The 12,182-nt window shown below is 44.2% G+C and overlaps 1 protein-coding gene across 1 annotated transcript in view; it reads right to left on the bottom strand.

Moving 5' to 3' along the window:
• Positions 1 to 8,143: 8,143 nt before the first annotated feature.
• The window catches only part of PYROXD2 (pyridine nucleotide-disulphide oxidoreductase domain 2), a 34,921-nt gene continuing 30,882 nt past the window's right edge, over positions 8,144 to 12,182 (bottom strand). Inside the window, exons 15-16 of the mRNA XM_007939975.2 lie at positions 8,524 to 8,644; positions 8,144 to 8,214 (exon numbers count right to left, since the gene is read on the bottom strand). Coding sequence (XP_007938166.1) covers positions 8,144 to 8,214; positions 8,524 to 8,644 — 192 coding nt within the window. The remainder of the gene's footprint in view (positions 8,215 to 8,523; positions 8,645 to 12,182) is intronic.

Genomic DNA, 12,182 nt, shown 5'->3' with positions numbered 1-12,182 from the left:
CTGCTAATCAGAACATCAGTGGTTTGAGCCCAGCCATTCTATGGAAGAAAGATGAGGCAGTCTGCTTCCGTAAAGATTTACAGCCTTGAAAACCCAATGGAGGTTGCTATGAGTCAGAATCAACTCAATGGCGGTGAGTGAGATGTTTGCATATGTAACTCTCACACCCCTCCATAAGGCACGTATCATCATCCTACTTACACACAACAGCATTTGAACCAGGCTGTCGTTTGCTTCCTGCTCCAGCAGGCCTTTCCTCCACTTTGATTTTTCAGGACCATGAGAGAACCACCAACGACCAAGTCATCAAGGAAGTGAAGAATAGAGTGAGAAACTTTTCCTCTTCTATCACCTCCCCACTAAAAACGTCCTCACATTGTACAACACAAAAAATGATACCAATGTAAGAAGACGAGACTCAAGTCAGGAGACCTCTGAAAGACAAGCTAATTCCCCTCCTTGGACTCACTAAAAAGGTTTGGCTACATCTATAATTCCTAAATTCTTCATGATTGACAACCCCTTTTATTACTTACCCTCGAGACCGATTGTTTTGGAAGATATCTGCATACCAAACATATTCCTTTGCTCAATGTCATTTAACCCATTTTCCAGGTCTGTTATTAGTCAAAGACACATTTAACTAACTTCAGAGCTGCTCATCAGCATAAGACAACCCACATTACAGAGCTAACATAATTTCAGATTAAACTGGAGAAAGTCCGGGTTTGAGTTCACCTCCGAAGCCTTCTCACAGGATTTTGGCCAGGCTGTTGAAACCCTGAAAATATGCCATCCTTTCTCTCTTTGTGATGTTGAGGGGACTCTGGACAATTGAGGACCCCATCCCTCCATTAAGGGTATCCAAGACCTGGATCATGTCTGAAATCCTGTGGTTTATGATCAATAAATATCTATGAATGCACAGGTTATTCATAAGCCAATTGAACCAGGCTAGATTGCTGTTTTAAGTTTCAAAGCCCTGTCTCTTTATTTATTTATTAATTTTTATTGTGATTTGGGTGAAAGTTTACAGAGCAAATTCATTTTCCATATAGCAATTCACATCTACTTTGTCTCATGACATTGACTGTAATTTCCCACAATGCAACAGCTCCCCTCCCACTTCCTCCCCATAGTCACCTCTTCCCTGCGTCCTTCCCTCCCATGTCCTCCTGCCCCCCCCCCCAGCTGTCTCCCTGTGCATACACAGCCCTTCTATTCTACCATGATTGATCTCTCCAAGGAGGGTATCTACCTAATGTAAATATTCTGCTCATATGCCTGTCTTTTGTTTGGCTGGAAGCCACAGGAGGGGGTTCAATTCCATACCTGAAGGGCACCTAGGGACTATAGTCTCAGTGGTTCCATCAGGCTCTATCAGACCAGCAAACCTGGTCCTTTTTTTTTTTTTTTAATGATTTTGAGTTTTGTTCCACATTGTTCTCCCACTGTATGCAGGATCTCCTACATAGATCCCCCTCTGAGTGGTTGACAGTGGTAGCTGGACATCATCTAGTTCTTCTGGTCTCATAGTCATATAGGCTGAGGATCACATGGTGTGCCAGTCCCTTGGACTAACTGTCAAAGCCCTGTCCATTTCCTTTGGGCTTGTCTTAAGCTAAGGTAGGTCATGTGAAGGTGATAAGGAATATTTTCCAAACTGCAGCCAAGTAGGCAGAAAGATTTCAGGCTACTGCTCACCTTTGGGTATAGTTTAATCTCTTTCTCTCTATCCTTCTCCATCTCTCTTTATGTATGACCATACATACACACATATACACACATATATAGTATGGATAGGAAGAGTGAAAGTGAGAGACCAAGTGATCTCTAGTATATATACATATATCTTTCTCTATAGGAGTCATCCATGGCTGGTGCATTGGGTAAACACTTGACTGACTGCTGAAAGGCTGGCGGTTTGAACCCACTCAGAGAGGCACCTCAGAAGACAGGCCTGGTGATCTGGTCTGAAAGATTCCAGCTTTGAAACCACTATGGGGCAGTTCTACTCTGCACACGTGGGGTAACTATGAATCAGATTCAACTAAACAGTACCTAACAAATATATCCAGATGTATAAACATATGAACAAAGTTGGGATTGCAGTGTGTCTTGTTTTTTATCAGCATTTTCCCATGTGATTATTTAAAAAGCACTTTAAAAAGTGAATGCCCATATTAATTTGAATTTCTCTTCAATATTCCATCACATGCTGTTACCATAATTAATTTAACTAAGTCTCTATTGGGGGATATTTAGCCACTGAAACATTTTGCCATAGCAAATCACACTGCATGACTATTTTTGTATCTAAATCCTTGGGAACATCTCTGACATTTTCCTTAGGCTAAGTGAAAAAATGGTGAATAATTGCACCAAAGCACACAAATGTTGGCTTCTGAGTCAATATCAAATAAAAATAATATCAAATAAATATTTCTGCCACTGCCAGCAGGGTTTGAGAATATCTTTTTCAACCACGCTGTATTTTCTATTATAGATTATTTTTCCCAATTTTATAAGTAAAGCATGACAGCTTGGTTTTAATTAATTCCTGTTGTTGTGTGCTGTTGAGTTGATTCCCAGTCATAATGACCCCATGTGACAGAATGGAACTGCCCCCATAGGGTTTCCTAGGCTGAACTCTCTACAGGAACACACCGTCAGTTCTTTTCTCCCTTGGAGCTGCTGGTGGCTTCAAACTTTCTGGTTAGTAACTGAGCTCTTAACCACTGTGAAACCAAGCTCAACCCAACCCACTGCCATCCAGTCACTCCTGACTCAACCCTAGGACAGAGTAGAACTGCTCCATGGGTTTCCAAGGCTGTACATCTTTACGGAAGCAGACTGCCTCATCTTTCTCCCATGGAGCAGCTGGTGGGTTCGAACTGCTGACATTTTTGTTAGCAGCCAGATGTCTAAACCACTGTGCCATTAGTGCTCCTTATTGTGACTCCAAGGCTCCTTAATTGATTCTTAGAGAGGTTCAATATTTTTTTATAGGTTTGCTGTCCATTGTGTTTCTCCTTATTTTGCATTTGTGCTCCCTCTTCTCACTCCGCATGTTTTCCCACTTCCCCACGGAATGTGGTCCTGTGCTGGGACCATCTTTTCTCCTGCTGCATCTCAGTCCATGGGAGTAATATCAGCGTCCCACAGGGGAGCTTAGCGGCTGCCAAATGCTTTGCAAACAGAACATGTGTCAGGAAAACGCACAAGCACAGGGCCCGCAGGTGGCCTGGTCAGCCACATCTGCTGTTCCTCCAGCTCTGACACCCGACTTCCCTCCAGAGCCATAAACCTCACATCTCGTGGAGGCTCTGGACACCATCACGCAGGAACCATCAGAACCAGCAGGGCTGGCCCTGTTACCTAATGACTTAAGCAGACGGGATTCCATGTACTTCAGGTTTTTACATGATGGCGCCTCAGAGGAAGTGCTCCCAACTGTTTGAGGAAATGGGCAACTGTAAATCAGGTAACAATATAACCCTGACTTATTTATCTTTGTAAGAATTTTCCAGCAAGGGCCCCATTTGCCCAACGTGTAGCCAATTTGCAGAGTCATCACTTTGGGGAAACTCAACCCACTGGCTCAGCTGGAGGTATGTGCTAGAGGCTTGTAGGGGCCCATGCACACCATAGTGCTGGGGCTCCACCTTGTATCTTGGTCCGGATCAATATTATCTTTCATAGACATGAGACATATGACAGAAAATCACCAAACAGTGGGAGATCTTCCCGTCTGTGCTAAAACTGCTCTTTCCTGCTGTGGTCTCCTCCGGATTCTTCCTCCTGTGTGGAGGCTGTTTGCCTGGACGGCAGCTGCAACCCATGTGATCCAAGACATTAAAGTAGTGGTTGCTTTGTGCCACTGAGTTCATTCTGACTCATAGCAACCCTACAGGGCAGAGCACATCTGCCCCATAGGGTTTCTTAGGCTATAATCTTTATGGAAGCAGACTGCCAGGTTTTTTCTCCTTTGGAGTGGCTGATGGGTTCGAATCTCCAACCTTTTGGTCAGGAGCCAAGTACTTAACGGTTATGTCAACCAAGGCTCCTTTAAAGTGTTAAAAATCAGCCTAGACTTCAGGGCTCTGGCTGATGCTAATTAGCAATCAAGGCCAAGGCTAAACTCAGTGTCCCATAATAAATTATGTTACATCCTTATGAGAGAATATTATGCAGCCATAAAAAGTAACATTTTCAAAGAATTTTATGAGACCAGAAAATGCTTATGAAGTGATGTTTTAAAAAAAAAAAAAAGATGTAAAACCCACATGTGGAATACAGAGTAGGATCCCAATTATGTAAAACACTAGATGGAAATATTCTAAAATGGCAACAGTGACTATCTTCATCAGTAAAATCATGTTTGAGTTTTGTTTTCTTTCTTACGATATTTTTAAAATTTCCAATATAAGCATTTGTGACTTCTGTTTACCAAAAAAATAAAATAAAACCCAATAATATTTATAAAGACCAACCGAGATGTGATCTGCTCCAGTCCTCTGTTGCTGTTTGCCATCGAGTCGGCCCTGACTCATAGCGACCCCTCCTTGGGTTTCCGAGGCAGTATCACTACGGAAGTAGGACTGCCCAACCTTCCTTCCGAGGAGTGGCTGGTGGGTTTGAACCACAACCCACCTGGTTAGCAGTCAAGTGTCTTAGGCACAATGCTACCAGAGCTCCCCAACCAAATCTCTTGACCAGTAGAGTGGGAAACATTGGTGTTGGGTTCAAAGATGGCAGCCAACTGTACTGCTTTGAATGTGTGTTGCTAGACAGTATTTGGAGTATAGTCGCCAGCCCTTGCCCCTCCCCAAATCATTTTATTGATTTTTACAAACTGTTTTTCCTTTGGGCCTTCAGAAATCTTTTGAGAAAAGGAAATCTCAGGAAAAAAAAATGGCACCTGGACCCAAACTGAATTTTCCGTAAGCTCAAAAAGTCCGTTGCACCAGTGATGCATGGGGAGCTCTGCATGTGGAAAAAGTCTCCAGAGGGCGCTAATGCTCAGTGTGTCTGCTGCGAACCTGAAAGGTTGGCAGTTTGAGTCCACTCCGAGGTGCCTCAGAAGAAAGGCCTAGCAATCGACTTCTGAGAAAACCGCCCCTGAAAAGCCTGAAGAGCACAGTTTCACTCTGGCACACTGGGGTCACCATGAGCCAGCACCGACTCAATGACATTGGTTTGGTGCTTTTTGGGTTTGGCATGCAGAAGCAGCTTGCTTGCCCCAGATTGTTCTCCTCTGTCCTAGTCAAACTGCTTCTAGAAGACTGGCTTCAATTGTGGGTGCCATGTTAAAAAAAGATGATTGAGAAAACTGTCTTCTGCAGAACACAAAAGACAATAACGTCTTTAGCAACAATATCAGCAGCAACACTACACTGTGAGCTAAATGTTTACTCCTCAGCTGATATTGGACTCAAACATGATCTATTATTTTATTTGATCTTTAAAGGAACACTTATACAGAAACTTGAGCTTATTAAGTAATGAGGTAGCTATAGCTGAATCTGAGTAAAGTTGCCTGAGAAAAGAAGGCAGGAGATACCTCAGAGAAGCTTTTGCCTCCTCTGCAGTTAGCGGCCTCGTTACTAGAATTGGAGAAGTTAGCTGAGTGAGTTGGCATTACCATTAGGATGTTTGTATGATCCTTTCTGACTAAGGGAGCTCTGGTGGTGCAGTGCCTAAGGCATCTGAATGCTAACCAGAAGGACGGTGGTTCAAGCCCACCAGCCACTCCTCAGAAGGAAGATGTGGCAATCTTCTTCTGTAGGGATACTGCCTCAGAAACCCAAGGAGGGGTCACTATGAGTCAGAGTCGAGTGGATGGCAGTGAGTTTTTCTGTCTAAAAATGACAATCTGACTCACTTTAGAATAACATAGGTCTAATTTGAGAAAATTTGAGTGATGCAACAGGTGTAGCTTGTGGGAAGCTCGTGGTTGAATGGTCCAGAATTAGGAATGGTGGTCTCCCAGATGGTCTCAGCTGACTCCACTTTGCAGCCACCTTTGACCCCCATTGGCCTGACTCTGGAGGCACTGATGGCTTGTGATACCAAGTATTGTTCAGGCATGCCCTGTGGGTGGCTTTGAGGGTGACTGAGGGAATTAGATCCCTTCTTATGGTTTAACAGGAAGCTGTGGCAACAGTTGGTCCTTACCATAGCAGTTATGCCAATCAGCTGGTAGTGATGGCCTCAGCCAATGAGAAGATCTGCTTGTGTGGGACTCTTCCATTGGTCAAATGGGTTGCTTCAAGCTCATGTGAGAAAACCATGGCCTCAAACTTGTTCTTCCTAGTTCAGTCATGGCAGATGAAGTGAAACAAGTATAGACACAAATGTGTAAAATGTGGGTAAACCAGAATGGTAATTAGAACAGAAAAATTAAGGGTCGATGCCCTGCTAAAAACTTAATCTCCTTAGAAAATAAGAGCAGCATGCATGTTGCTGCTGTTGTTGTTGTTATTTGCCATTGAGTCGGCCCCGACTCATAGCGACCCCTCCTTGGGTTTCCGAGGCAGTATCACTACGGAAGTAGGATTGCCCAACCTTCCTTCCGAGGAGTGGCTGGTGGGTTTGAACCGCCAGCCTTCTGGTTAGCAGTCAAGTGTCTTAGGCACAATGCTACCAGAGCTCCCCAACCAAATCTCTTGACCAGTAGAGTGGGAAACATTGGTGTTGGGTTCAAAGATGGCAGCCAACTGTACTGCTTTGAATGTGTATTGCTTTCCACAGTCCTGGCAATAATCCAGTCTCCTGCATTAGGCTTCTGAAAGGGTTTACTGTGCCTCCTCCAAGTCTCCCATTGCAGCGCTTCAACTATAATTTTTCCTGTTCTGGTTATCATTCCACTTCACCCAAATTTTAAAAATACAGGTCTGTTCTGATTCTGTTTTGTTGGCCATGACTGAATGGTCCAAAACCCTGGAGAATACAGAGTGCCCAAGAGAAGTGTATTCAACCAATAACAAAACAAACAAACAAACAAAACTACTCACTGCCATTGAGTCTATTCAACTCATAGAGACCCCTCCTAGGGTTTCTGAGGGGGTATCTTTACAGAAGTAGATTGCTCAATCTTCCTTCTGAGGAGTGGCTGGTGGGTTTGAATCACCAGCCTTCTGGTTAGCAGTCAAATGCAGTTGTCAGCTCCAGTTCATGGCAACCCCATGTGCGTCAGAGTAGAACTGGGCTCCACACGGTTTTCAGTGGCTGATTTTTCTGGGAGTAGATTGCCAAACCAGTCTTCCGAGGCACTCCTGGGTGGACTCCAACCTCCAATCTTTGGGTTAGCAGCCAAATGCATTAATGATTTGTATTACACAGGGACTCATTGTGTTAGGCTGGGTTCTTTAGAGAAGCAAAACCAGGAAACCTTTTATATACATATATAGAGAGAGAAATTTATCTTAGGAAAATGGCTCACACACTTATAGAAGCTGGCAAGTCCAAAGTTCTTGGATCAAACGTCAAGCTGGAGGCTTTTCCTAACTCATGCAGCTGGAGGGGCTGATGAGCTGAAGGATGGCAGGCAGTACTGGCTGTTGACTCCAATGAATGATGAATCCAAGATCTCCAGGCCGAATGGTGGATTGTTTGCTCATGGACAGTTGTAGGAAGCACAACAGGATCCTGATCCACAGAAGAAGAATGTTTCTTTTCCCAGGATGTCCATAAATATACTGGAAGCAGGCCACACCCCTAGGCCAAGTCCCTTTCAATGGATTGGCTGCTCAAAACATATACATCTGATCCCATCATGGGAATAACCCACATCACAATTGCGAAAACCACACAGAATTGTGGTCCAGCCAAGTTGACACACAACTCCAACTATCACACTTATCCAACCAATAACACACAAGAAAAAATACATGCAAACTATCTGTATAAAACTATCTGTATTTAATAAAACAAAACTAGTTCATCCATCGAGCTATGAGGCACATGGTTAATCTGTACTAAATGTGACTTCTTCTAAGATGCTGATTTGTGTTTTAAGGACTTGGCTGCTTCAAGCAATATCCTTTGGAGCAGAGCTATCTGGGAAGCTGACCCAAGAGGGGACTTCCAAGCTCAAGGGTGAATCTGGACAACTTCTTCCTGGGTCAGAGTTTGTTCAGGGTCACATGTTCTTGAGGTCCTCAAAGACTACATGGGCTGCATTACGCCCAGCAGCTCCCATGACGCCTCCTCCTGGAAGGGAATCTGCCATGAACCAAAGCTCTGCTCAAAAACCAGGGCAAACCAGTGTGGGGCTGCTTTGAGGATGATGCTTAGGCTGTGGGCATGAGGATCATGGGAATGACTGTTAAGATACAGATGATGGGTACCTCCCCAGGCTTCTTGCACCAAATCTTGGGGAGGAGGAAGGGCAAGTCCACAGTCCACCTACCCTCCTTCCCTCCTTCTATTGTTGTTCACCCTGTTCCCCTGACTGCAAGCCTCCCACCTCCAGCTAGCCCTCTCAGCCCACAAAGGGCAGTGGGATTTCAGGTCGCTCACCAGGATGGGCCCCACTTCCGCAGAGATATAGGCCTGGGAGGGGGCAGCGGTAGCTGGAGTGCAGGGGTAAGGGGCGAGAGAAGTAAAGCTGGTCCAGGGACATGGCACAGTGGAATATGTTCTGCAGGAGACAGGGTTAGTTATTAATGTAGAGTTTTATAGCTCATACTGTCCTGGGTCTACTAAAGGGGCTTTTTCCCTCTGGGTTTATTCCTCTCCCTTGTTGTCTGAGGAAGGTTCTTTTCCTTCCAGGTTGATCTCCCTGGTTTTTAAGATGCAGAAAGGGGAGGAGCAGAGAGAGAACAGGCATATGTCCTAGGACTAGGGGTGAAATTTTCCAGAGGCATTTTTCAGGAAGAAAGAAAGGCAGGGGTGGGAACATTTTAGAGTATGAGGAAACTGAATGTTCCAGAAAGAAAAGGAGGGGTTTTAAAAAGTTTTGCTGTGGACTATGAATCCCTCTATGCCTGAAAAATACAAATATTTGGCTCATTTTTGGCTGCTGGAACATGTTTCTGCTGGAACATGTTTCTTTGGCCAAGACCCCCATCTGAGACTGGACCCAGGAGTCTAAGTGCCAGCAGGGTCATAGTAAATGGCAGACAGGAGTCCCAGGACTGAGCTCAGTTCTCTTCACTAGCCTGTCTCAGACCAGCCCCAGGGCAAAAGAGAGGCAGCCTGTGACAGACGGAAGCTCACACGTGTGGCAAGTCTGGAGAGGGAGACCAGCACCTGCTGGACTTCACCACAGGGATCAGAGGCTTCAGCCTTCAGTATGGATTACACCTCAACATAAAGAAAACAAATATCCTCACAATTGGACCAAAAAGCAACATCATGATAAATGGAGAAAAGACTGAAGATATCGAGGATTTCATTTTACTTGGATCCCCAATCAACACCTATGGAAGCAGAAGTCAAGAAATCAAATGATGTACTGCATTGGACAAATCTGCTGCAAAAGAACTCTTTAAAGTGTTAAAAAGCAACTTTGAGGAGTAAGGTGCACCTCACCCAAGCCATGGTATTTTCAATAGCCTCAGATGCATGTGAGAGCTGGATAACAACTAAAAAGTCTGCAGAAGAACTGATACATTTGAGTTGTAGTGTTGGCAAAGAATACTGAATGCACCATGTACTGCTAGAAGAATGAACAATCTGTCCTGGAGGAAGTACAGCTGGAATGCTCTTTAGAAGTGAGAATGGCCAGACTTCATGTCTTATATTTTGGTCATGTTGTCAGAAGGGACCAATCCCTGGAGAAGGATATCGTGCTTGATAAAGTAGAGGGTCAGCAAAAAAGGAGAAGGCCCTCAACCAGACGGACTGACACAGTGGCTGCGATGCTGGGCTCCAGCGTGGCAGTGACTGTGAGGACGGCACGGGACTGGGGAGTGTTTCGTTCGGTTGTACAGAGGGTCACTATGAATCTGAACTTTCTGGACTGCACCTAACAACGACAACATGCCTGTGGTTACTATCTTATTTGGGACCAGATTGTCTTTGTTATGTTAATGACACAGAACTAAAGTAGGGCATATCTTGAGTCAATCTCTTTTGAGATATAACCAAGATTAAACGAACAAGCAGAAAGAGAGATGGAGAAGATAGATGCCAAGACACATGGAATCTTCAAGGAACAAGGAAGCAGAAGCCGATAAGACAGGGACCTTCCATGACAGAGAAAGCCTTCCCTGAGAGCTGATGCTCTGAATTTAGATTTCTAGTCTCCTAAAGTGTGAGAAAATAAATTTTTACTTGTTAAAGGCATCTACTTGTGGTATTTCTGTTATTGCAAAACTAGATAACCAAGAATTTGGTACCAGAAGAATGGGGAACTACCCTAACAAACATCTGAAGTGTGGAAATGGTTTTGGAATTGGGTAAAATGGGTAGAAGCTGGAAGAGCACTTGACTGCTAACCAGAAGGCTGGAGGTTCAAATCCACCAGCCACTCCTCAGAAGGAAGACGGGGCAATCTACTTCTGTAGTAATACTGCCTCAGCCACCCAAGGAGGGGTCGCTATGAGTCGGGTCCAACTCGACGGCACATAACAACAACAATAATAGTAAATTCTTACATTGCCTTGAAGAGACTGTTGGTAGAATTATGGATGTCAAAGGTAATTCTGAGGAGGCTCAGAAGAAAGTGAAGAGAACTATAGAACAAGTATCTAGCATTTTAGAGAATATACATGGTGCCAGCAACAGAATGTTGCTAGAAATGTGGATGATGAATGTGATTTTGGTGAGGCTTTTAAAGAAAATGATGAATATGATGAACATGTGATTGGACAATAGAGGAAGGGTGATTCTTTTTATGCGGTGGCAAAGAACTCATCTGAATTATGTTCAAACATTTGGTGGAAGTGATGAACTTGGATATCTTACTGAGTAGTTTTCTGAGCAAGATCTTAAAGAGGCCACACGGTTTCTCCTTGCTGTTATAGTAAAATGTGAGAGGAAAGAAATGGACTTAAAAAATGAGTTGTGTAAAATGAAAATAGAACTTAAAGATCTGGAAAATTCTGTTGTACAAACTAAGGACACTGTCCTAGAATGTTCACCAAGGATGGAGCTACACAATCTTTTGTTAAAGAACAATTAAGCCTGTGACCAACTACCACAGCAGGAAACCTATCAGCTTAGACTGAAGGGGACAGCGCCTTGTAGAATTCTACAGGCAAGAAACAGGCCAAAGAGCTCTATCTGCTGTCCTCCAAGAAAAGAAAAGGACTATCTCTGTAGCAGCTTGGAGATCAGTAGAATTGTTGGAAGGAACACGGGAAGTGGGGCCATTTCAATTTCAAAGGGTAGGTCCATAGTCTCTTAGGTCTCAAAGGGTGGGCCACAGTATCCTAGGTTTCAAATAGTTGGATCTTTGACAATGTGGTTCAGGAGTTTGGGGCTGACTGTTAAGGTATGCCAGGGGGATGAGACCATTGCTTAAAGCTGAGGGGGTTGGGATGCCATGCCCATTAAGAAGAATGGAGTCTGCCAGGGCTGAGGGTGTAGGATTGCCACTGAGATGGACTAAGAGAATGGGGCCACCTAAAGCTGAGGGAGTAGAGTTGCCATCCTGGAGGGCCTAGAAGGCAAAGCTAAAGCCCGGGGCCAATGAGCCTCCACCCAGAGTCCAAAGGGCAAGGCCACTACCAAGATGATCTCAGACAAGAGAGGACTGTTTTCAAGCCTTGAGAGCTAATGTAACTTGTTCTGCTGATTTTTGGACTTGCATGGTGCCTGTTACCCCTCTTTTCCCTCCAATCTCTCCTATCTGTAATGGACATGTCTACCTTGTGCTTGTTCCACCCTTGCCCTTTGGAAACAGATAACTTGTAGTCTAGATTTCACAGGTTCACAGATAAGATGAATTTTGCTCCAAGATGGAATATGCATAAAGTCTTACCCATGTTTGATTTAGATACTTCAAAAGATGAGATTTTTGGATTTGGAGCTGATTTAAGACTTTTGGGAGCACTGGTAGCATAGTGTCTAAGGCACTTGACTGCTAACCAGAAGGCTGGCAGTTCAAACCCACCAGCCACTCCTCAGAAGGAAGGTTGGAATATGCATAAAGTCTTACCCATGTTTGATTTAGATACTTCAAAAGATGAGATTTTTGGATTTGGAGCTGATTTAAGACTTTTGGGAGCACT

This window comes from Orycteropus afer, unplaced genomic scaffold, assembly GCF_000298275.1.
Source record: "Orycteropus afer afer isolate SDZICR_OR568_19922 unplaced genomic scaffold, OryAfe1.0 scaffold00064, whole genome shotgun sequence".
Lineage (NCBI taxonomy): Eukaryota > Metazoa > Chordata > Mammalia > Tubulidentata > Orycteropodidae > Orycteropus > Orycteropus afer.
The sequence above is the reverse complement of the archived record's forward strand: the minus strand, read 5'-3'. Positions and strand labels throughout refer to the sequence as shown.